This window comes from Tachypleus tridentatus, chromosome 6, assembly GCF_004210375.1.
Source record: "Tachypleus tridentatus isolate NWPU-2018 chromosome 6, ASM421037v1, whole genome shotgun sequence".
Classification (NCBI taxonomy): Eukaryota; Metazoa; Arthropoda; class Merostomata; order Xiphosura; family Limulidae; genus Tachypleus; species Tachypleus tridentatus.
The window spans coordinates 75,864,771-75,892,524 of record NC_134830.1 but is presented as its reverse complement, the minus strand read 5'-3'; the positions used below and the strand labels follow the sequence as shown (position 1 = coordinate 75,892,524).

Sequence of the window (27,754 nt, the reverse complement as noted above, 5' to 3'; positions counted from 1 at the left end):
GTTAGTTTGTGGGATCCTTTAATTTCTGTCATGTGTGTTTGTATTTTGTGATTTATTCTTATTTTAATACATGGACTTATTTGCATTCTATGCCACAAATGTGGTTGATTTATAGTCTTGGGAGTATGTTTTTCATTATTAGTAGGCTGTGTTATTGCTTACATTTAGTAATGTGTTGAAACTCAACTTCTAAAGAGCAAAGTATAAATATTCAGGCAAAATTCCAGTTCTTTGCTAAGCATTGGTTGATTAGCAGGTAACTGTGTGCTCACAGTCTTCTGTGTAATTCTGAATGGATGCAATTTCAAATGTATTTTAAGTATTTATTTTATTAAATTTTGTTTCTTCTGGGTCTTATTGGTTTGTAATTAGCAAGTGGAATTCACTGAAGATGTAAGTAACAATTTAGTTACATGCAACAGAATCCTTTTTGAGAACAAAAATTAAAATAACCAGTATAGACTCAACCAGTTTTGACAGAAATACATGTAATTTGAACCTAATGATTTCACTGCTGCAAGTAGTAAAAAAATCATTCAGGTACTTGATGAAGAGGAAATTAAATCAGTCAAGGATCAAACATGTTTTGAAAGGCTTAGTAAAAGGATAATTTGTGGGTTTGAGTTTTGATAGTTTCACAATAGCTGTGAAAATGAGTTTTATTTGTACACTTTAGCTAATTGTTAAGGATTTAAGATTTATTAAAATTGTGTTTGGTAGAGAAACATGCTTATATTGGTTCTTAGCTTGTGATTTGTTTCAAATATACATTTTTTAGTCAAATAATATATATAAGACCACAGATTTCTACTTTTAATTCTATAATAAGATACTGCATAAAATATAATTTGTGAATATATCTGAATAAAAATTAATTCTTTAAAAGTTTTTATTTTTAATTAGGGAGCCTGATACATCCAGACCCAAGAAGATGTAAGATTTTATGTTTTGTTTCATAAAGTTTTAGGATTTTGTTGCATATTGTTGGTAAAATTTCATATATTGGAGTTAAGCTGTATCTGACCTTTAAAGTTAAGCTCAAGAAAAGGGAAATTTGTAATTAGATTCTAAGTTAGAAGAGTTACCATAAATATAAAAAAGAACAAGATTTTAGTTACTATAAATCAGCATATAAGTGATTAATATTTAAACTTATGCCAAATTTCTCTAAAGCATAACTGTTTATGGTTTTCTTGTCAACAGTTAATCTTTCAGGTTGAAGAAAATTTCATCGTATATGTGTAAATTTGTTTTTTTCTCTTGACATTTGTTTATAATTCTTGATAAATTGACGTTTCATGCCTTCTGGTTTGCTGTTAGATGGTAATTTAAGATAATTTTTTTCATTTTAATACGAGCATTTAATGAAATGAAATGATAAAACAGGTTAAAAATATTATAAAATATGTTTGTGAAATCAAATGTTATGTGAAACGTATTATGCTTGAAAGTCATAATTGTGGTTATAATTTGAGAACTTGAAGAATTTCTTAGACACAAGTTTTGTAATTTGTAAGTTTAAAAAATAAATTTAAAATACAATATGTAGATTTGTAATAAGCATCAAAATTTATTTTATTGTTTTTCTAACGTACAGTCTTGTTTTGAATAATTCTGTTAAACTTGAAATACATTTTTAAATTGACTTCCATTTGCTTTTAATATTTCAGATGTTACAGATCCATTAGGTGATGTACTGAGTTTTATTCAGAGTTATCAATCAAAGTATGGACCTGTGCACCCAGTATTTTATCAAGGGACATATAGTCAGGTTTGAAATAAGTTTTGAATGTTTTCTTTGCACATAAAACTTTTTAGTATTTATGTGTTTCTTAGCAACTGATATCAACAACTAAAATACAATGTCAAAACTTGTGTGTTTTACATGTATGCATTGTACAAAGTTGTACATTTGAACCTTTTCATTTGAACTGTGTATTGCCATGATGACTTTATTATATTTTGTGTTTATTCATAAATAGTTATATGGCCTGTAGCATTTTGCACAATAAAGTACAAAATTTATTTTAATTCCATTAAAGAGGGAAAAAAGTAACATAATACATATGTTTCAGTATAAGTATTTTTAACTCTAGAAATTTGAGGAAAATATTATTCTGCAACTATTTTTAATAAATGAGATGATGTCTTTTAAGTAATGTATTTATAGTGTTGAATTTACTTTTACTCTGACATAAATATATATATTAATTTCTGTAGGCTCTTAATGATGCAAAGAGAGAATTGAAATTTTTATTAATTTATCTTCATGGAGATGACCATCAGGATACACCATATTTTTGCAGGTACTTTGTTACAATTACTGAATAGATGCTTAGATGATGCAAGTTTTTCTGAAAAACTTTGCATAGATAGTTTAATTTATGTAGCTGTAATCATATATTACATGTTTATGTTCATCTGTTTGTTTGAACCAGTTGTCTTCTCATTTTGTGTTGTAATATGCTTATAATAATTTTAATGTAAGAGTCATAAAAACAGAATTAATTAACTCTTAATGTAACTCAATTTAGGCTTACTAATACTTCTCACTATTATTTACTCTATGAAGAAATATACTATGAAATTAATAATTTAATTATGTGTACATTAAAACAGTAAAATATATATAACACAGTCTATGTGGACTAGTCATTGTAGCTCTACTTTACCACCAGCCACTGTGGATTTACATTAAATTCAGGTATGCAGTTGTGAGTGAAGTACTTAAGTCACTAACTCAAGGAAATTTACAGTTAGAATAAAGAATAAACTCTTAGACTGAGATTAAAAATCCACTTCAATTTTTAACATAATTTTAAATAAGCTCACAATACTTTTGAATATCTTAATAAATTCAGTAACATTTTATAAAAATAACACCAGTATAGGCTCAATTCAACTGTAATTCTTGAGCTCTCCTTAACATCGTATGTTTCACATCAATTCCTAATCATGTTACTTGAGTTGAAAGAGATAGCATTGGTTACTTATATAAAGCTTGAGCAAGACACATACTTTGCAAATCTTTGAGTAGACAGTGCTAGGTTGTTTTGAGCATCACATTGTAAGTGGGCAGCTTCTCTTAAGAGACTGGCAGTAGATCTCTTTGTAAGCACAATTTTCAACTAACTCTCTGCTACATTCCAACTGACTTTCTGGCCAAAAATTGAGGTTTTTATACCAGTTTCTCTTTGTTATCTTTGCAACTTCCCAAATATTTTACATGCTCATCCATAAGTAGACATGTCAGTTTAACTGGATGATTTTCACAACTTGTATCAACAGAACAAAAAACAAAAATACTTCAGCAATTGCCCATAATAGAAAAAAAAAACTCAGCTGCCTGTTTACACTTATTTGTCCTTATCTGTTGAACATCAATCCTACATGAAAGTTCCGACTAAACTTTTATTTGGAAGTTTTTCCAAGTTAATGTAAATATTTCTCATAGCTTTTTTGGGTATGCTGGTGTCAGTTTGTTTATGTGGTTCTTGTATCCATTTTCAATTGAAGTTTTCATAAATATTCTCACAACCTTTTCTCTGTTCTGTCAACATCAGTCTGAGAACAATATAAGCCTCTATTTCTTTCTGCAGACTTTTACATTACTTGGCTTACACTTGACATATCCTTGTTCTTAGTCAAACATCATTAGTGTATTAGCTATTTCTTTCAGAACATTTAATCATAATAGGACACACATGCTGTTCCTGACGTATATATTCCTCACTTCTTGAAGCATTGAAAACAACAAAAATACTTCAAAATAACACAATATTTCAGATTAGTCATAAGTATGTTAACAGTAGTAAACTTAAGTTTTAAACGAGATAAAAATTAACATCCATTTCTGTTTTTTCTTAACCTTAGTAAAGTTTTGTATTTTTGAAAGTTTGAATATCATTTTAAAGCTATTTTCATTTGTGGTCTGGACATTTTATATAGTAAATGTGTCTCAGCACAAAGGATTGTCACATTTATAATACTTTTAATTTCATTTTGTAAAATAAGGGTTATGAAAATTTTGTTAGTTTCAAGTGCTTTATTTAATTATTTGCAAGTATTCATAATTTACAGAAAAATTATCATAATGAAACTCAAATGTGTGAAAGTGTTTTTGCAATAACAATCTTAATATTTCAGGTTAAATTCTTTAATTTATTTCAGCATCAGTATGAAGAAAGCAAGCTGATAAAATGTTATATTTGTCACTATGAATTTAATAATTCAGTTATGGACATGTAAATAATTATAAAATGACTGTGTATGTAACATTTTCCAAAAATAAGTATTAACTAAAGGTTTAAAGTTATTTGAATATTTTTTTCAATTTTGTTTTTATTCAAAAAACAACTTTTTAAGGTTAGGAGTTAAATCTCACCTGTGCAAAATATTTTTATATATGGAATATTCATTGTCTTTTAAATTAATAACAGTTTGCTTAAAATATATTTCTGTAGACATGTATGGAGCTTCCATTAACTATTATTTAGTCATTTTTAATATTTTGTAATGTGACTGATTATGTTATCTTGATGAAATTTTTTTATGTTCATCAGTATTCTTATGCTGTCTCTGCAACTACATTTGTTAACTATATTCAAATCAAGAAACAGACAAAAGAGTAGTTAAAATGTTAACTTCATTTTATACAATTTCAAAACCATTTCCACTTAAAATGAACATACAATGAGCTTAAAAAGTGTTAAAAATTATTAGCACAACAAATCAGCTCTTCAGAAACTGTTAATATTTATCTGCAAGTTACTTAAATTTTAATAAAATTAATACAGTGAAATAATTGTTCTCTAGCATTATCAATTAATTATATTGTTAGTTTTAGACGAACATGGTAAATTTTGCTGGTGGATTTTTTAATTCCTTACATGTTTAATTTAATCTTTTATTTTAGAACAACTCTGGCTAACCAAGATGTAATAGCATTCATCAATACCAGGTTTCTGTTCTGGGCATGTTCAGTTAATCTACCAGAGGGATATAGAGGTATGATTTTATAAATCACTTAATGTCATAAGTACTTACAGCAATCAAACATTTGTGCTAACTGTAATGCTTATATATCCTAGCAGTACTTATATGCATTTTGAAAACCTAAGGCTGATTTTTCCAGTCATGTACACTAAGTCAGCATTTAATACATTGTTGAAAATATGAAGGAAGTGTTAAAATTATCATTCACTGAGTTAGTAATAACTTTATTAACTTGTTCAATACAATTAGAAGTTCAATTCTCTGCTGGAAACAGAACAGATGAATCATTGTGCAACTTTGATGTAAAACTAATCCAGCATTGTTACATTTCTTTTTATATCTCATTATGTAAATTTGTCAAAGACCTGGATATTTTGCTGCTGAAAAAAACTCAGATAATATGTATCGTGTATTAATTATAAGTTAATATATACTATATACTTTCAATTCTATTATTGTGTAACAATAAAAATTTGGTAATTCGGAATTTGTCATTTCGACTAAATTAATTAATTTTGCATTAATTGTTATATATTTTTGTGAAGGTATTAAATTACCTTGAATTTGAATTTTATCATGTCCTCTAAAGAACTTGTTAATCATTGATTATTCATTTTACACATTTTTACATATTGTAAAAGTTAACTTTGTTGGAAAATTATTAAGTTTATTTCAGTGTCAAAAAATTGTATATTTTCAAAACAAACTTATTGTTTTGCATTACAAAATTATTATTATTTTCATAGTCTCTCAAGCCCTACGAGAAAATGGCTATCCATTTTTAGCTGTTATAGTACTCCGAGATAATCGGATGACAGTTGTTGCAAGATTAGAGGGTCCTGTAGAACCAACAGAATTAATACAGAGGCTTCAAAGGATTATGAATGATAATGAGACTTCTTTAGTAGCTGCTAGACTTGATAGGTAAGAATTAGATGGATTTGGTGTTATTTTTCTATCAATTTATTCTAACAGTGGACAAGAGAAGAGAAACATTCTCATTCTACCTAAAATATCACATATTGTTATAACTTTCTTGCCAAAGGTAAGTGTGAATGTCATGACATTTGGAGTTACTTTCCATATTTAATTTAATTCTTTAAATAAACATGGCATGAAAATATCATTAATAAATCAAATTTTAAAATGATATAACTTTGAAGATTTTTAATCTCATCAGGAAATGTTTAAAAAATCTCTAGTCGTCTTTAGTATGAGAAATGCAACATTTACACTAAAGGTCTTCCCTCTTTTCTCAGAGAAGTATGGAATGTAATGTAAGTTACTGATTGTAATATAGCTATTACTCAGGTGAAGTGTAGGTTTTATATCTTTGAATTATTTTTTTTGTTTGCAGAATCATTAACTGTCTTGATGCAGGTTTAGCTGAGTTCCTGACATGAAATTGATCTTTATAGTTTCTATAACATAACTTTTAATGTGTTTAGTGTATCTTAACACATTTTCGCAAACAATGAGTAAATATTAAGATTCATTGTAGACAAGATATCAGAATTGTTAATGTTAATGAAGTATCTGCATGAGTATTTGGAGTGAAAGTGCTGGCTTCTCTGAGTGCAAACTGGTTTTCAATTTAAGAAAAATATTTCTTTCATGTGCAAAAGAACTTAAACATTTTTCAGAATCTTCCAAAGAAATTTCAAACTTTTTTCAATAGAATATGAGGTTGTTCAATTTGGCAGACTTCATAACTATCAAAAAAAATCTAAATTACCCTTTTTTCTTTGTAGAATAACTTCAGATTGTAACTCCTAAGTAGATTTAAACTTGTAACAGTATACATCTGTTTATACTCAGATTTTATCGTTTTATTGCCCTTAGAATGAGGCCCGGCATGGCCAAGCATGTTAAGGCGTGCGACTCGTAATCTGAGGGTTGCGGGTTTGCATCCCCGTCATGCCAAACATGCTTGCCCTTTCAGCCATGGGGGCATTATAATGTGACGATCAATCCCACTATTAGTTGGTAAAAGAGTAGCCCAAGAGTTGGCAGTAAGTGGTGATGACTAGCTGCCTTCCCTCTAGGAGGAGAATGTTTCTCCTGGTACCTGGAGCCAGGCTGTTGACATACCTTTCTCTAAGCCTGAGAAGGATCCCAAGCTTTGACGAGCTGTCTCTGTAAGGCCTCAGAAACGATGGTTAATGCTCATGTTGTTTGGTTCCTCGAATCAAACAACCTCCTTTCGCCCACCCAGTGTGGGTTCCTATGATAGTGCTCCACCATGGGCCACTTGATTTGACTTGAAACATCAATTAGAGAAGCCTTTCTCAAACGACATTTTGTATTAATATTTTTTGAAATTGTGAAGGCTTATGATACAACATGGAGATATGACATTTTGCGAGACCACCATATATGTGGGTTACGTGGCCATTTGCCTATTTTTGTTAATTCTTTGATGTACAGGAAATTCCAAGTTTGTGTGGGTTTGACACTTTCCTGTTCTTTTCTACAGAAACTTGGAGCCCTTCAGGGCTGTGTTTTGAGTGACACACTTTTCAATATAAAGATTAATGCCATCAGTAAACAACTCTCTCTAACTGTTGCAAACGGTCTCTATGTGGACAACTTTTACATCTCATTCGTTGAACGTGAGGCATATTGAGTGGCAGCTACAGACTGCCCTCAATCGTTTACTGAAGTGAACCACAGCAAATGGCATTAACTTTTCTCTCTCTAAAACCATTTGCATGCACTTTTACCACCTCCCTGATCCTGAATTCTGTAGTGGTGAAGTTGTTCTGCCTGTGGTCTCTGAGACAATGTTCTTGCAGCTTATCTTTGACCATAAGTTGACCTTTATACCAGACATCAAGCAGCTAAGGGCCAAATATACAAAGGCACTAAACATCCTCCGTGTCGTTTCTTCCATCACTTGGGGAGCAAATCAATATTCTATGCTAAAAATATATTGTGCTCTTATTCAATAGAAACTCGACTACAGATCACTGTGCCTCAGCCTTAAAGGTGCTGGACCCCCTTCATCATCAAGGACTTCGGCTCTGCACTTCCCCAGGTCAGACTTTATACATAGTCTCATGAACCTTCTTTGCACCTCCACCTTTTGCAACTGTCTTTACTATGTGCTTCAAAGCTTTGTTCCTTACCAAAGCATCCCACCTTGGCTTGTGTTTTCTTTCTTTGGTGGGCCATATTTTTTCAAAACAGATGATCTTTCATTGCTCCTTTTGGCCTTCGTATCCAGGCACAATTGAATGAATTGTGTCTGTCCTTGGATAACATTTCTCTATCCATTGGTCAGCCCATCCCACCATGGCTTCTTACGTTCCCGAAATGTGACCTATCTTTCAGTCATCTGAGAAAAGCAGATACTCCCAATTGGAAATACTGTATGTTATTTGCTGAACATCTTTCAAACTATACTTCCATTTCTATTTATACAGTTGACTCAAAATCAGGTGACTTTGTGAGCTTTGCCATGGTTTGTTGTGGTTTGGTGGTTGCACACAGAACCCCCTCTACAGCTTCTGTGTTCACTGCTGAACTGTATGCCATTTCTCTTGCCCTGGATCACATGGAAGCTAAGCAGTACTCCAACTGCGCTATTTTTACTGACTCGCTTAATTCTCTACTGGCCCTGGAATTGCTTCACTTTAGTTCACACCCTGTTCTCGCTGATATTCAAATCCGACTGGCTCGTTTCTCTTTAACATCTACTTCTATCCAGTTTTTCTGGATACTGGGCCATGTTGGTATTTGTGGGAACAAGCTCACTGACACTGAATCTATATCGATCTGCTCTGGTATATTGGACTTTTGCCATCTTGCTTTCCTAAGGATTGGAAAGAGGAAGTTGTTCTAACTATACTATGCATTGGTCACAGTATTTTAACTCATCATTTTCTTTAATCTGGGATTGATGCACCAGTGTGTTGTCTGTGGAACACTCAGGTCACAATAAGCCACATTTTACTTTCTTGCCATCATTACGACTCTCAATGATGTTACCATTTTAAACATGTTCTATCCTAAGGTTTATCCATAATGTTAGTTTTAATGGTGATGGTGACACTGTCCACCTTGGAAATGTGTTTAGGTTTTTAAAGGCCCTTAATTGTTTTAATGCTATTTAAATTTTTTTAATTTATACATTAGACCTTTTTTAATGTAATTCTCTTTTTAGAATCAAAGCTCATCTAGTTTGATTTTAAATTAGAAAATGGCTGTTACATCAAATAACTTAAGACTGGAAAGGCCAACTTCTGGTAACTGAAGTTTTTGCACTTTCCCATTAGCCTTCCTGGTGTGTTATGACAATAACAATTATATTACAGAAAGTCCTCTAACCTTGTATTACTGTAGTTTTTTCTTAAAGCTGTAGATTAGATGTAAACTTTGGTTTTATGCTATTTATTTATTTTTTGTTAAACATTTTTTTTTATTTTAATTTCCTTTTATGCATTTCACTAAATTAATTTTAACTTTTTACCGGATGTTTGGCACAGATAATCTAGCTGCATTGTGCCATAAAACACCAAATCAACCAACCAACTAACCAATTAATACATAACTAATAAAAATATATTGATATTAAGTGCAATCAAAATAATATCTATAAGGTGAGAAATGCTTGCTGAGCAATAAGAACACCTCAAGAGAACAATGGAGTTAACTTTTATCACTTGCTACAAATCCATATATTGGTAGAGGTTTCTTCAGGTTATAATTGAATAGTGTGAAATCTCTTTTATATGTTGTGAGTATGACATTTAATTCAAACTGTAACCTGGCAACACAGCTTTTGCTTTGCAAGTAGACATGGCTGGTTTTTAACTTAGAAATATTAGAATGTAAGACCCCCATTGATAAATTCTTGGAAATTTTTCAAATGGTAATGAAAGATAGATGGAACTTTAATTTGACCTTGTATGCTTGACAGTCTTTATTTTATTTTTACAGTATCATGAAAAATAGCTTGTAAAGTTTACACCTGTCACCATGAACAGATTACTTAACAGCAAAAACCTGCAGTTTTAATTGTCTTTTTAAATGTTTTTCTTTTACAAAAAGGTATAAAACTAAGATAATATGATACTTTACATCATAATATACTTGATAATAGTAATTTTATTAAAATATATTCATATCAAAGTGTCTTAATTAAATGTTGAACGTAACTCAGTGACATAAACACAGTGGGTTTAAAAATGGTGTTAGCGATTCTGTTGTTATAGGGTTAAATATAAAAAAGTATGATTTTCAGTTGTTTGCATATTATGAATCCCTAACCCCTTTACTTTCAGTCTTTTCCTCAGTTTGTAATGATTCTTCACATCCTATAAAATTTGGACTCATTTTCAAGAGTATTCAATCATGTTTGTAGAAGTTATCATGAACATAAAGCATTTCTTTTGTATTTTTTTATTTTTATATAGTGCAAATTAACCATTGTGGTGAGGTTACATCATATGTGCCAAGAATATATCTTTTATCTGTTTCAGTATATTTTCATGTTAAAAGCACAGTATGAAAATGGTTTTCTGATAAAAAGGCAAAAACCCAGATGACACTATGTAAATGATATATGCTACTTTTAAATTTCATTGACAGTATGTAAGAAAATAGGAAGATCCCTTTAAGTATTCCATTTCTTGTTCTTTATGTATGTTCTTTTATTCATTATCATAAAAGTAACTAATATGTAACACCTAGAAACGTGTTAGGTTAGGTAAGATATAAAGAAAAATCATAAACATTTTCATGAGGTATGCTCCTTAATAACTTGTATAATTCAACAGAGTAAATGAGTTACACATTCACCCAGTGATTTGCAACTTGTGTGTTGGGACTATGAGTTAAATATGGCTCAAAAGACAATAAAATGAAATTTGTATAGAAGCAGATGTATACTGTTATGATCTTTAAGCTATTTATGATAAACAAAAGTAGGTTCCTGTTAAAATCTGAAGTCAATCTATAAAATAAATAAGGGTAATTTGGATACATTTCCTATTGCTTTATTTTGATTATAAATCATTCAAACTGACCGAGTTTTTATAGAGTCAGAGTAGAAAAAATGTAATATTTTACTGAGTAAAAAGTCTATCAGATTTATTTATGGGGTTTTAAAGACAACTCAAATGAAATTTGACAATTTTCATTATAACGTAAAATTTTTTTACCTTGATACAAAAATCACTTTGCACTTGAAACAATCAATTCTTTGGCTTAAAACATTAATGAAGAAATATTTAGTAAAAATACTTCAATAAAGTGTTTACTGATAGTTTATAAACATTTCATGAAAATACACTAAACATATTCATAGTTATGGTGTGGAAATTTTAAAAGTCAGTCTTGGGTTAATGACCGTGGTTGAATCAATCAAATTTGTAGAGATAGAGTTAATCCTCTTGCCTTGGATATACTTTACTGCACATGCACATGAATTTCATCAACTACATCTTGATTTGCCCATAAGGCAAAATTAAGAAGAGCTATTTCTATATTTAGTGACCACTTGGACTTGTAAATAGATTCCATCAGATGCATTGAAATTGAAGCATTGGTTCCTGTACATAATGGAGAAAAATATATATCATTGTTGGGTTCAGTATACAGGAATTACTTTAGAATGTGTAACAATTTCAAGACAAGAAAACCACTATAGGTCTCTGTTATCTATAAGTACAAGTACTTTTATCTGTCCTTCTGTAATGTGTAATGAATAAGAGGTTGGTTACTAAAGAGCCATTCTGATAATCTAACATATAAAAATGAATAATTTTTTTGGTGTTTTTAATATAAAGGACAGTAATAATGAAATCTTGCAATGATGATTATTTTTAACAGACAGGAACGAAGTTTGAATCAAACAATAAGAGAGGAACAAGACCAAGCTTACTTGGAATCTTTACGTGCTGATCAAGAAAAAGAAAGGATAAAAAAAGAAGAAGATGAGAGAAAAGAACAGCAAGAAAGAGAGGAACATGAAAAGAAGCTTGCTGAACAATTCAAAAAAGATGCAAGTTCTAATATGATCTTTTAATGAGATATTTCTGAATTAATGATGAACAACATACAAAAAATATTATTAATTGTAAGTTATGTTTTTGATAAGTTTTTATTTATACTGCTTAAACACTATAAAAGGTTAGAACTAGTGTTAGCTAGCTGGCATAATCTCAGTGGATTCTAGTGTTTAGTCAGTGACCATCATGATTTCTTGAATTTTTTTTGCCAATTGGGAAACATGTTTATGAATATTTAGTGCAGTTGCAAGAAACAATCAAAATTATATTTAAAAAGAAGCTGGCTGCAAGCACAACATTTGTCACAAATACAAATATAAAATGTAATAGTATATTAGTATCTTTGCCTTCAAAAGTAAACTATTCAGATGACAGAAATCCCCCATTTTTTAAATATATTGCTCAGCTTTTGTATACAAGTAACACAAGTATTAGAGCTTATTTGTAGAAAATAAACTTCAAATATTAGATGTAAAGGTAATCTACTCCTAAATATTGTTGACAAAATATCATGCTATGACACCTTAAAAATGGGAATAGTGATGTCATTTTGAAAGGCAGAGGAATTAGTCAAATTTGTCAGTGTTGCTGTTCTTTTATCATTTAAATATAGAGGAAAGTCAAATGCTTCAGTCAACAAAATAAGATATATAAAAATATTTTAATGAACATCAAACAGGTTAAAACTGACTGAATATGTATGAAATGAAACTTTCTGATAATTAATATGAAAAATTATGAGATAAAAGTATTTTTATTTTGTTTTTTAAAACTTGCTTCACAATAAAATTTCAAGAACTTCATAACCTAAAATAATTATACATATACTGAATCAAATTTTACTATTTTTTTTCTTCATTTGGAAATTAGATACTATTTAAAAAGGTTTTACTAATTTTTCTCCAAGTTGGTTTAGCACTTTTATTGCAAAGAACTTTCAAAAACACCAAAGGTATTTTTTGCAAATCTACTGTCTGGAATGGGTTAACCATTTTGCAATGGGTAGGTTAAAGTTTGTATCTTACAACCTTTTGCAGATTTACATTCAAAATCTAATTAAATGACCTTATTATAAAATAACAGTATTTAGGGATAACAAAACTGTTGGTCTATCTTAGCTGTCCTATCCTCTGGGTCAAATGATAACTATTGAATAAATCAATTAAAAAAATTAAAGCAAGCTTTTATCATTCATATATCAATCAATCTTTCTTTCATGCTCACTCAAATTTATTGCCTAAACAATATCTAAAGGAAACTTATTCCATAGATTGTCTTAGCTGAAGATGGTTTATACCTTGCTTAAATCTATATTTGTGTCCCCTAGTTCTAATATTGTTGCTGTTAAGTATGGAAAATGTTGATGCATCAACATTATCACTTCCTTTTCCAAGAGAAAACAATTTTAGTAAACACTCTTTGAACCCTATCTAACAATTCAATGTCTTTCCTAAGGTAAGGAGCCCAAGACACAATAAACCAACACAATACTCCAAATGTGTCTTAACTAGTAACCTCTTTAGACTTATATTCAGTATTTCTGTAAATACAACCTAAAATACTATTTGCCCTACCACTTGCAACAGCACAGTGTTTTGATGGCTTAAAACACTGATCAACCATTACATCAAGACCCTCTTCTTTCATGACACTGTTAAAGTTGTTCCAATTCAAATTATAAAGTAGCAGTATCCATTTTATAGCCAGCAACATCAAATACCTTGATACTGTCAATAAATTTAAGTATTTCACTGATCATCCTTTGATCTATGTTGTTAAAGTAAATCAAAAAGAGCAATGGTTATAAGACTGAGGTACACCATCTGCAACTTTAATCCAGTTTAACTGAACTCCAAATGTTGCAACCCTATGCTTTCTTCCATCAAGCCACTCTTTCAATCACAGTTGATAAATAAAATTTTAATATTTTATAAGATTTAATTTTATATATACATATATATAAGGATACATTTAAACAAAATTTCACTCTCTTCCTGGTATAAGAATTGTGAAATTTGCTGTGTTGGTGTTCTATTTTTTCTAATTTATTTACCTTTTTGAGAAGTATGGAATTCAATGTACATTACTTGTTCTAAGATACATATTACTTAAGCAGACTATATTTTTTATAGCCTTCAATGTTATTTAATTTACAGAGCCATGAACTAGAAAATCAAAACCACTTGTAATGCCCACCTCTCACATCCTGTCTTTCTCAAATTGCCAGTGATTCTCTCTGGCAATTCATATTGTGTTATTTATAGCTAATAGAAAGCAAAAGTTTTAACCTATCAAATAACGTATTGTTTCCTGTACAGAGCACTGTCTGTTTCATTGTTCAGTTTGAAAATTTTACTCATGTTAACCCTTTCACTACTGGCTTCATATAATACGAGTTCATCTACACATTTGCACATGCTAGGTAGTTGCAGTGTACTTTTGATATAGTATATTTATCTTCACAAAATGTAGTGGAATTTTAGTAAATATTACAAGTTTTTTGTACAGATAAAACATTTTTTAATAAAATATTTTTTACTATAGATTTGTTTGTGAAAATAGTCTGTTTCATTACTTGTCTGAGTGCAATGTGATTTCATGTTATTAAGAAAACTATTCTTTATCTCAAAAATCACAAATATCTTTGTAATCTCTAAAATCTCCTAAATATATTTCAAACATTTGTTTTCAGTAAGACTTTATGTTTTATTATTGTCTTTACTCTGAACATGTGTTGTCTGTCACTTGACCAACCTTTAACCATAACAAAAAAAATAGGAAATAAATATAAATTGTGCTTTTTTGTGCAAGAACAACTTCATGTTATCACACAAATGTTTAGTTTAAGTAGTTTTAAGTCTGATAATGTTACATATATATTACTTTGTTATAACCAAAAACAAGCTAACAAAAGTGAATTTTTATTTTAATTTATTTTTCATTCAGCTTATTTTTGCTTATAACAAACTAATATAATTAGTCAGAAGTTTGGATTTGCTGTTTTTAACACAGTTTTTCCTGTTGATTTCATTTTAATTTAATTTAGTTGGCATGAATATATATTTATTTATTTATTGTATTTATCTTCCATTCTTGACTTGCTGACATTACATAACTTGCATTGACGAGGTGCATGTGCACTCTTTGTTATGTGTTCGATAATATAAAACAGACCTTCAGTCCTTGTTATCTTGGCTGTATTTTAGTGGATTAGTATTGTGTAACATACAGTCACATTTCCATTATTATACATTATATATGTATATAGATTATTCCTATTTATAAATAAAATTATTAAACTTATTTTTCTTAAAATATTGAATGATAAATCTAGAAGTAAAGCAAACAGTTATGTCTTCTCACTATGACCTTTAATCTCTGTTGTTGCTAGACTTAGGTTGCTAAGCATTTTAAAGAAAATTTTTTTAAGCTTTTATATATATATATACAGTTGAATAATCAAGAAATTGTAAATAACTAAAATGATACCATAGAATTCCACTATAATTTATTAAGCTTAGTTTTTAAAAAATAAGAAATTTCAAGCAGACTAAAGACAATCTACCTTCATGAAATCTTGGTTTGGAAAAACGTGATAGCCTTTTCACAGATATAAAATGGCTAAGAAACTACTAAGGGGACATTATATGCTGTTAGTTATTTACATGTCATATATATGTATGTGTATATGACCATTTAATAGACCATTTAAAAAAAGAGAAAGAGTTGAGTGGGGCCACCATGTTTTGTTCAGTACATAAGCTGCCATATCTCAGCAAAAGAAAAAGATACAAGGTTCTTATTATATTCTACCTTGTCAATATTATTAATTTGAGTTCCTAACTTGTACAAAACTATAGACTTAGTATTTTGACATCATAAAAATTGCTGCATTCAGCATACCATGTGACTCACTAAATCTGTTTTTAGATGTGTTATTTTAATATATAGTTTTAAATTAAGACATTAAATCATATATAATATTAAAGTTTGAATTATAATAAACAATTTGATTCTAAACTTGTTGACATAAATTCATAGAATAGTAGTGCAATAAAATTTTGAATGCAAATCAACAAAGGAAATGATATGACCTTTAACCTGTGACCCATCATGAAAGGGTTAGTGGCATTGATGTGACTCTTTGAGTGTTTATATGGTCTTATCACATAATTAGAAAGCTAAAACATTATGAAAGATATAGGACTTTTTTATATATTTTTGTACATCATTACAATATAGTATTTTGTTTTGATATCTTAACTGAATCTTGTTTTTAGGCTGTTAGGAATAACTCTACTGGGTAAATGAAGTAATACAAAATTATAAATCAGATCTTTTTAAAAAAAATTAGGCAATTCTAATTTCAAATTATTAATTCAAGTCCATATAAAGTACAATATCTTGATTTTAGACCTGTTAAATAAATAAGTACTAAAACTGTGTGTAAAGTCATGTCAAGGGGGTATTTTTTCATAGCAAAGCCACATCGGGCTATCTGCTGAGCCCACCGAGGGGAATCAAACCCCTGATTTTACTGTTATAAATCTGGAGACATACCACTGTACTAGCAGGGGGCAGGTCATGTGAAAGGATACATAATTTGCAAACATAGAAATGAATTACTTTAGTCTTTTTTTTCTCTCTCTCTATTTGTAGTATCTGTCTTATTTTTATGTAATTTAGTTTTAGAATTAGTTATGTAAGGGCATTAAAGTACAAAGTAGAAGAATATTACAAATAAATTGATAAATAATAATATCACATAAGAATTCTGTTTTGTTTTTTAATTATTTGATATATTTACAATAAGTTTTTATTTAAAATTTTATAATAAATGTGTGTACGATCTATGAAAAGCTGAAAAATATGTAGATATTTATTTCAATTGATGAAAAAACCCTTATTTATTTCTCAATTTTCAGGAAATAAGAAGATTGAAAGTAGAGCTAGCTGATCAGGTTCCAGATGAACCACCACCTAATGAACCAGATACTATTCGTTTGATGATAAAACTCCCTGAAGGTCGTAGGCTGGAAAGAAGGTTTAGAAGGGACCATTCATTAAAGGTGTGGGTTAATTTCATATATTTTCCATGTTACATTGCATGTTTGTATAGAAAATATTGCTATAGTAAAAGCTATTATCTGATAATAGCTCTCTGTTTTTTCTCTGTTTTAGCTGTTTGTTTGCTGCCATTTTCAGAGAAGTCCTGAAAAGGACTATTATAGCAGGATTCTGGAATTGATCCTGGGTATTCTTATAAGCTACTTAATAATTTGTTTTGGTGAAAGTATTGTATTGAAAGGTACATGCAATCAGTTCTAGAACAGACAGTAATACTAAACACTACTTAAGTTGTTAGCAGTAAAAGTTTATTATTGCAATAATTTTATGTCAGTTTGAAAGTGTATCTCAATTAATCAGGCTGATATAGTGGGTGGCAAAAAGAAATACTAAGAAATTGGAATTGAAAATGCAATAAAGATTCCTTTGAAACCAATATATTTAAATCAATTTATTTTGTAATGAAACTATTTATCACAAAAAAGTAACATGTTTTTGATATTAGATTTTAAACTCTCATCATTAACCAGTATCTTTGGGTAACACATTCTTACTCTATTAGACACTAATTGTCTGGTGATATTTTACTGTCAAAATAATGATAATTATTTTATGTAAACTTTATAGCATCAAAATAATTGTAAAAGTAACCTAAAATACAGTGAAATTGTCCATAAAATAATTCTCTTCCATTTATTGACTTTTTTTTCAAAATGAAATAACAGTATATTAATCTATGTAAAACAAATTAACTTTTTAATCTGTGATGTAAACTGTAAAAATAATTTTACTGTCAAGTGTATTGTGTGTGCCTCTACATGTAAAGTGTAGGATCATTTTGACTACAATGAGGTAATGCCATGTACAAGTAACATGACCAAAAGTATTTTCTAATATGATAACTTATTGTCTTTTACAGAAAGCTTTTCTTCAGTGTGTATTAACAGAAATATGCTCAAAATGTTTGTCTCAACTAGACTTTACACTTCTACTAATCTCCACATGGTATACCTGCATCATAGCATGAAAATAAGGATTGTGACAACCCTCCATCAATAGGAGTGGAACATAGTTGATTTTCTCTGTGCAGTTGAACCCAGCGTTCACTCTTCATTTTGGTATGACAATGATCAGTCATCTTGAGATGTATTATCTTATTCCAACAAGGTTCTCCCCACAGAGTTACCTCAATTTTTACGTGCCCAGGTATACTGTCAGTTGGGTACTTTGTGGCTGGATGTGTTTTCTACCCATTTGAGTATAATTCTCTTTCTATTTTGGTCTTGTGTTCCTCATTTTTCTGCTTTAGTGATAGGCATCCTTGATCAAAATTGAACAGATCTTTATCAATCTTCTTTCCATTATTCAAACTAACCTGTGTTGAGTCCTTCTAGTGGCTCCATTCCAACCAGCTCATCCTTGGTTGCCTTTGCATATTCCTCTTAATTTGTCACTACTGTTACCTCTTCTTCTTCCTCCTTTCCTTCTCTTTCAGTGCTTCATCATACATTTCCAGCTTTCTTTGTGACTTTTGTCACATTCCTTGCAGGGGATTGCCAGATTTTCGACCTGGGTAGCATCCATGGTTTGCTATTCCATCTGCACCTCGTTTTTGTCTCTGTACTGATATAAGTGATATATTTACCTCATTTGTGAATTTATCAATGATTTAAGTTTTCCTTTTCTTCACCTATCTGAATATTGTACCTGGCTTTTCATTAATGATCTTTCTGTTTCAACCATTGCTGGTTATTGAGGCTCATTATTGTTCACTATGTTTTGTTAACTCCATGTATTTTCTTCTTATTTCATTCTTTTTGTCTCCATCATTCTCCTTGACCTACTGCCTTTCTGAGTTGGAATCTTAACATTGTTCTCCATTCCATTTTTATACCTCCATATGAACATTTAGCTTCTTGTTCTGTATAACACCTATCCTAGATAATCTTCTGGGTCAATGGGAAGAATGTATCCATTATCAATGTCACTTCTATTAATCACTGAATTTAGGTTGTCTTGTATCCTGATGGTACCTTCCTATGGAAAACCTTCAACACTCCTGCTTCTCTACTTGTCATTTCATATATGTGTTCCTGTTCTGATCCCAGTTTGCTCCTGTGTCCAGTCAGGGCTCTGTGGTAATATGTGACTCACATGGCTCCTTTCTGTGGTTCCTGTTTCCATTTATTTATACACTGGAATCCTTCTATTTCATTGGACCTTTCTTCTTTTTGTGACCTTATCTGTATAGCCTATTCTTTCTTATCTTCTGACTCCTTTCACATTTTCCATGCATTTTCCACCAGATTTTTCACCTCACAGTGTCTTTGTCTGCTTGTGTTCATCATCCTTTAGAGGTTATCCAGGCTAACATGTGGAAAGCCTCTCATATTTTCACATCAAATTATTCTGATCATCTCCCTCTGGTTGCTATCCTTTACTTCTCAGTTCATCTTTCAGTGGGTGAGTGTCATTTTTCTTTATTTCATAATACAGGGGCTTCTTTTGTAGATTCTGATCTGTGATGGGTAGTGCCTAACCAATTATACTAGTTCTTAAATCTGTATTGTACAACCTTCTATTACTAATGCTCAATGTTGAGATGAATTGTTCCACAGCATAATTTGTAGGTTCATTCTTGTAGTCTTTTGCTTCATAAATATGTTTGTACTGGACCTTACACTCATGGATTAACATGAGTAAAGCAGAATGGAATGCTCTTTTTGTTTTCCTCTAGCTCTTTTGATTGTACAAATCTGATCAGACTGCTTTTCAAATAAGATTTGCAGTCACTCATTGTACTTTCTCCAGTGATATGCTCTTCTAAATTCTCCACCACATGGAGAATCCACTAATCCACATGGATTAGTAAACATAAGTCCCCACATGTGAGTGGGCTGAGACTCCTTTATACTGCAAATGGGATAATATGTTACTAATGCCACATGGTTTTGGAACTGTAGCTCACCCTTCAAATTACATTACCATTTTTTTTTTTTTGTCATCTGTATGTTGGTTCATGGGGGTACTGGTGTTTGTTAAACACACATGATGGCATGGTTTCTTGGAAAGGATCTGAAGTGAATGGTATAGGACCTTCCTCCTACTTTAACCCAGTTTATCCAACCTCAGTGCCACTAGTTTTCGATTAGAGTTTACCTCATGCTTATGATCTGATGCTTCCTAGCCACTATAACTTTTTCAGTTTTGCCATCGTGTTCTGCTCATTTCACAACACATTCATTCATCTCGGACAAAGAGTATATATGGTTCAGATGTGGGGTGATCTTCAATGTCTGTGTTTACTCTACATTAAGATGCCACATCCCCTGAGTCCTCTTCTGATGTTTCTGGGGGAAGCTCCTCTTGGTAAGTTTTATGCCAGGTTATTGTGGGATTCTAGGTATTTTGTGTGGGGAAATAAGTTATCAGATCATAGGTTAATATTTTCCTGTACTGAAATGTATTTCTGATAGATACCTCTTCTCACTTCCCACTTGTCTTCCCCATTTCTGGTGTGTTTTTCATGTCTAATCTCAAAGAGAAGGCTGGTCTAAACTGCAAAAAGGGAGTCAGCCATACTAGGAGGGTGTGTCACACTCATATTAATGAAGGGTTTTTGCATGTTTATTTGCACACTACAACATAGCTAAACCACATGGAGATTAGTTGGAGAACAAAATCTAGTGGTTGGCAAATTTTCTGTACATATAGAAGGTAGCACAAATCAAGGAAAGCTGTTTTGTGCTAGGAGGAGTGTTTATTAGAAATATATTTTCAGTGAAGGAATATATTAACTTTGAAACTGTTTTTTGTTTCAAAATCAGTTCAGAATAGAAAGTATTTTTTATTTTATATGCTACATGTGAATATTCTTAGTTATTGGAGGTCATATAGTTTGTGAAGATTATAAATACAAACATACCTTCAGTGAACTATATATTGATATATAGTATATTTTTTGTTTAGATTGTCAGATCACCAACAGTTGCAATATATCTTTTGAAGTTGATGACTTGGATTTTTTTCTGCAAACTGATTACTTGTATGTTCAAATTTCTATTTAAAATAAAATAAATGTTGAAAGTAATTACTTCCTCAATACAAAAATAAGTAAGTGAATGTATTGAGAACAGGTTTTCTAAGGTATTTTTTCAGGGTTACCACACTTTTAGGTAGAAAGTATTCAAGAATAATTCTCAAATTATTATGTTGTTTTTCATGAATTTTTTAATGCAGTAGAAAATTGTGACTTGTTTCAAAATACTTGTTGTTGTAGGCTGAGAACAATTTTTGTATAAAACTTTATTTCAACCAATTATTTCTTAACATTTGCCCTCCCATGCTTTCATAATGAATTTGGTGGACATTGTCAATCACCATTCTTAAAAAATACTCAAATAAAATGTAATGAAAATTTAGAACGTAGAACACTTAAGATTTATACTTAGATTTTGAATATACAGTATTTGTGTATGATGATTAACCTTATTTGTTTATTATAAATAATATTTATTATAATTAAATTAACCCTTTCACAATGGGTCATGGGTCAAAGGCCATGTCATTGCATTTGTTGACCTGCATTCAAAAGTTTATTCAACTAGTATTTTATGAATTTATGTCAATGAGTTTAGAATCAAATTTTAGATTATAATTCAAACTTTAATAGTATATATATATATATATATATGAGTTAATCTCTTAATTTAGAAGTAAATATTTAAAGAACATATCTAAATATAGTTTTTAGTGAATCACAAGGTATGTTGAATGCAGCACCAGTTAAGATTAGATGCTTATGATGTTAAAGTACTAAATCTGTGTTTTTGTACAAATTAGAAACCAAAATTAACAATATTGATAAGCTAGAATATAAAATAAGAACCTCATATCTTTATTTTGTTGACATATGGCTTATGTACTGAATAAAACACAATGACCCTGTTCACCTCTTTTTGTATTTTGAAATGGTTCTTTCTATACTGTTACTACAATATATGATCTGTAAGTAACCAATCAACAGCTTAGAGATTACACAAATAATATTTGAGATTTTTGAGACAAAGAATAGATTTTAATCACAGTATAAAATAATTTTGCACTCAGACTAGTAAATGAAACTCAATATTTTAAGAAGAAAAGCTTTAGTAAAAATATTTCTATAAAAAAATATGAGTTTTTCTTTCCAAAAATACTGTACTATTTACTAAATGTTTACTAAAATTTGTGAAGATACACATACTGTATAAAAGGTTATACTGTAAATACTTAACCTGTGCAAATGTATATGAACTCGTGTATATTATACCAAGCCCATTGTGAAAGCAAATATAATCCACGCTTGTTTATCTTGTGTTTGTAATTAATTTTGCATATTGTAAAATTTTTAAACTTTTCAATAAATTTTAAGAATCAATGACTGAGTAAAGGAAAAATATCTTGCAGCAACCACACTAAATATGTTGTACACAGTGCAAACATGAACTTTTGCTTAATACCACCTGTTTTTCAGTCAATAAAAATAGTCAAAAGTCTTTGTATCTAGTATCCTTTAGACTTTTTGTTTAATACCATTAGTTTTTCTAACCAGTCAAAAGTTTATTAGAACCAGTACCAATGAAAAATTTTCTCTGATACCATTAGTCTTTCAAATAACCAAGAAAGTCATTGATAGATGATAATCACAAGGAAGGAGAAAAATATATACTTTTAGTGCTTACAAATGTTTATGAGCAAATTGTTTTCCAAACTAAGTATTTGAATTATCTAGATGTATATTTTTGGGTCATCTTGTGAGTATGTTTGCATAAAATGGATTTGTTTACTTTAACATGCTTATGGCACACCATATAAGCTTTAGTCACAGATATTCTAGATAAAACAAACAATTTTTTAATGACATATAATATAATATAAATTTGTTACAACTTTGTTTTGGGGTCTATTATTCCATTTAGGGAACTACATTTTTAGATGATCTGTATATTAGAATATAATTTATTATTTCTAGTTATTCTCCAGATGTACTAACAGTGGAAGTGGTTTCAACCTGCCTATCATAATGTTGAGGTCAAGTTATCACAATATTGTTAAATACAATCAGTACAAGAACAATCACTGCCCTAGCTCTCAGTGTTATATTATAAGAGTAGTTAGTAGACTTGACTGAGAAATACTTGTGTTAAATCAACAGTTATCAGACTAGGCTGTGTATCACAGAGGTGCATACATTTATCAACTTCTCATTGTGGCATAGTCATCATTGTATGGCACATTATGTGTGCATTGGTGAACAGCAGTCATCTTGCAGTGTATATTAATGAGACATAATGCTGCAATGATGCCTAGGTGACCAATGAGTAGATAAAATTACCTTGGTAAGTGAAAATATTGTGCAGTATATTTCATTACAGTTACAAATATTGGACTACAAAGTATGTGGAAATACCTGCCTCTAAATTATAATGAATGGTAAATAATATGTCTGGTTGTATGAAAAATATAAATTAACATATTAATAATAAGGAAGTCTTCACTTAAATCAATTCATACAATATATAATTATATATGCATCTTATGCAATTATTTATAGCTTATATGCAATTTGAATGTTTCAAATCTAACAAATACCTGGAAAATTAAGCATGTAAGTATGTACATATATTCCTTTTGTTTCTGTTTAAAAGTAGTGATGAATTCTCTAAGTATATGAACATTTACATGCATGGAACAACCTCGACCACGGACAAATGGTGAAACTTAATTTTAGACATGTCTATGTCCAAAATATGCAAATCATAAGAAATCACATATATCTCCATCTGATAGAAGTTGCACATTTGAGAATGTGGATATTCTGACAGTCCCATACATTTAGTTTGTGTGCAATACATCAGTGTAACTAATGATGCATGTTTGTATTTTAAGTTTGACATATTGACAGCAAAAAGTATTTTTGAAAGTGTTTATTTCAAATAAAAAGGTAATTTGTTTTATCAGAAATTTTTGAGATGTACATATGTGCTTATCACTTAAACCTGGTGGCAATGAACTGTATCCTTACCAAAATTCTGGTGACAAAAAACAATTACATAAATTGATGATATATAGCTGCAGTAGAGAATATAATTGAGAAGTAGTTGTACCATGAATTGTTTAAAAGAAGTTGTATTTGCTTTTCAGAAGTAAATACTGTAACATATGTAATCAGTACTTTTCTAAGGTTGTTCATGTTCTCTTGTAAGTCACTGCCTTTTCCATTTATTTGATATAAGCATGATTCTTAGTAGGCACTACAACATCTTATATATAAAGTGGATACTAGACATACAGTGTTTAAAAGCTTTAAGTAAATAACATGTTGTTGTATAAGTTCACTCTTTACTTACAGGAACATAAAAATTACATTTAACTTGATGGCTTTCTTGTACAAGTTGAGGCATTTGTTCACCTACCAGTTCTGGAAACATGAAAAAATTTTCTGTTTCCTTGTAGTGAAACAAAAGTATTTAACAATTTATTTTTGTTTTGTGAAAGAGGATTAATGGATATAAATGAATTTGATAAAAAAAAAATGTAAAGACTGTGATTGGGGACAGTTAATAATGTATATTTGCTTCATGTCATTGCTATTGAATAAGTTACTATATTTGAATTTCTTTTTTCAACTATTGCATTTTACATGTTAATACATAATATTTACATTTAAAGTGTTCATGCAGATTTTTACATAGGAGCTTTTGGCTGCTGGCAACAAAAATGCTTGCCATAACCATGTATTTAGTGGACATTTGCAGAAAATCATTTAAGGAAAAACACTGTAGGCTGTGTAACAATATAAGCTAAACTGTAAACAGTAATGGATGTGAAATGCAGTGTATTTAAAGTAAGTGTGATATTGGTTTGGTTACTTATATGTAATTTTTAGATTCAGATGTACATTTTACTGACACATTTAAAATATTAACTAATGCCAGTGAATTTATGATCATGTAGCTTTACCTAGTTTTGCTTTCGTGATCCTTACTTTTTTTTAAATCAAGCATCATGTAATTCAACTTAACTCAACAGAATTCTTTCAGAATGACACCCCATTGAAACAGCTGGTTACTTGGTTCCTTCACTCTAGGCAAGTACTATCTATTGAGCTGACATGCAGAACTAATTTGCATATGAGTAACAAATGCTGTAATAATATTTTTGTTTCTCCCAAAATCAGATTGACAAACACCAGAAGTCTCTTCCACCCATTTTTTCACATATATGTTTGAGAACAACTAATATGAGAATTAACCTGTTGACTACCAAGTATTTCAGCTGGGTTTTTTTCAGCAAAATTGAGTAATTTTTAAAAAAAGGGAAATAAGCAACAAATACTATTTTTTCTCTAAGCCAAACTTATAGTAGTACACAAAATGAAGAAATATGTACAAAACGTGAAACAATAACTCGTCCGTGGCACTGTGTTACCGATTGGCTTGGAAGAGTTATCTCACCTACAGCATTGAACAGGTTGAAACTGAGGATGTTTTTATAAAAACCTCAGAATATCAACAGTACAAAAACATTCTTAAACTGTTTTAGTCACAGTTTAAACAATTTATTTATTGTATCACTTTTATTCTTTTCAAGATTCTTTTCACATTTCAGTAAAGATCTTTACTTTAAATCTGAATTTTTTAACAGATGTAAAGCTCAAGTTCCAGCGTATACTTACATTTAAAGCTAACGTTGTGATCTATCCATTCTTTGATGTAACAGTCATTACATTTGTGGTTTCTTGCCTTTATAGGTATTTCTGTGTCCATGGAATTTCACTGAATATTATTCTCTTATTGTATTCAAACAGTTGCAACAGATCTAAAGTTGCCGACTGTTAAATGTTTATTAATAAAACAAAACAAATTGAGATATTTTTCAACTAATAATCTCAATAAAGAAGCAATATATTTATATTAAGCATCAAATTGCTGTAGCAGTTCTCAGATTTTTTGTTGAGTAGGATTTCTGCAGAACATGTAAAGAAAACTTGTAAATTGCATTAAATATTGCAATTCTTAGGGGGTTAAAACTTGCTCTGGTTCATTAAAGAAACTTAAAAAAATTTTTTTTTAAATTACCAAATATCCTAGCCTTTTTTGTCAATTCAACTTGAGAAAAAGTGCTATTGTGTAAATTATTGCAGTGTTGTCTGTATTAATGGTAGTGTGAACTTAGGAAAATATTTTAAGAATTAGAAGTAATTTTCCTTCCTGTTGGTAAAGTACAGGGAAGTTTATAGTTTTAAATATTTGAGTTTACAATTCAGAACTATTCAGTTTTAGATGTTTCTAATTTATGCATAGAGATAAGCAGGTACATGTATTTTTCTATTTTTATTTTTTTAGTGGTAGGCCCAGCATTAATAACAGTAATTTGTAATTTTTCAGTACCTTTACTACTTCGTGTTTTGCCATGATCAGTCACCGGATTGCTTCCAAATTGTGACCAATTTTCCACGCAGAGTCCTTCCGTGTGAGCCCACCAGAGACTGTCCTGAACCACCGTCCTTCCGAGAGGCTGGACTGAGCCAGTCAGAGATGCTGTTTGTTCAAGATCTTGATACTTAAAAAAACCATTTTTGCAGGTGCTAGGTAATCGTGTTAGGATTTTTTCAGAATGAATTAGTCAATGTGGTGTAAAACCAGATGAAAATATAATTTCTTAAACAAAACAGGACAGTATTTGTTGACTGTAAATTAATTTCTTGTGGATAAATATATAAAAGTGGGCATGTATTAATATACTAATTACTGCAACAAGTAGAAAGACTATACATCTATGGATGCTTTTATAGTGTGGGCGTGTTCAGATGATTATCTGCATTACGGAAGAAAGTTCTTTAAAAATATCAGATTTATTTTGATTCAGTTTACTACATTATAGATATTTGCAAAATGCTTCAGGTTTTCTGGTATAATTTGTTTAGATAAAAAATTTGAAAGTAGGTTTTGTAGCTGATTTCTTATAAGTGTAGCAGTAGAAAGGTTTATTTGAAACACCAACAAACATTAATATTTGTTGATTCAGCAGTGAACTTATTTCAGAGCTTTTGAATTGTGTATGGAATTGTTAAAGACAACAAATAACCTGTTTCATAGAGAACCTTGAACATTGTGAATTAAATGTAATTTTTATCTTGGAATATCTTTATTTTCCAAATTAATTATCTCTTGAGCTCTAAGTGTATTAATCATTCCATGATATCCATAAATAAAATAGAAAACTGCAAGGTTGCTAAGCAGGTACTCTAAATTTGCATGCATCTAAATTAAAAATAAAAGATTGCACTAAAGTTGTATCAAATGTTGTTTTGAAATGTGCTTCTTTGAAGCATGTTGAAATAAAAAAAATATTTAACAATAAAGTGTACATTGATATTTATTCTACATATCAGTTAGCACAGTAACAAATACAACAGACACGTTAAATATGTAAATTTTACAGGATTGGACTTAGAGTATTTGTTTTTGTAATAGTAGGCTATTCGTGTCTTAATACTGTGGATGTGTTTACGTATATATCATATCTCTAGAAGTCACCTAGTGGTATGTCTATAAGCTTGCAATTCTAGAAACTAAGCTTACCAATAGTCAGCAGAGCATGGAAAGCCCTTTGCATACCTTTATGCTTAACTA

General features: G+C 30.1%; 1 protein-coding gene across 4 annotated transcripts in view; it reads left to right on the top strand.

The window, feature by feature from the left end:
- The window catches only part of Faf2 (Fas-associated factor 2), a 65,965-nt gene extending 38,482 nt beyond the window's left edge, over positions 1–27,483 (top strand). For 3 of the 4 annotated variants that reach the window (XM_076505587.1, XM_076505590.1, XM_076505588.1), the window contains 8 exons: positions 904–933; positions 1,671–1,771; positions 2,221–2,306; positions 4,916–5,007; positions 5,742–5,919; positions 11,830–12,001; positions 16,934–17,077; positions 26,507–27,483. In XM_076505587.1, the coding sequence (XP_076361702.1) occupies positions 904–933; positions 1,671–1,771; positions 2,221–2,306; positions 4,916–5,007; positions 5,742–5,919; positions 11,830–12,001; positions 16,934–17,077; positions 26,507–26,686 (983 nt within the window). In that variant the 3' untranslated portion in view covers positions 26,687–27,483. Of the gene's footprint in view, positions 1–903; positions 934–1,670; positions 1,772–2,220; positions 2,307–4,915; positions 5,008–5,741; positions 5,920–11,829; positions 12,002–16,933; positions 17,078–25,159; positions 25,207–26,506 lie in introns of all 4 variants that reach the window. The other variant, XM_076505589.1, reaches the window with a different exon arrangement.
- The last annotated feature ends 271 nt before the right edge of the window (positions 27,484–27,754 follow it).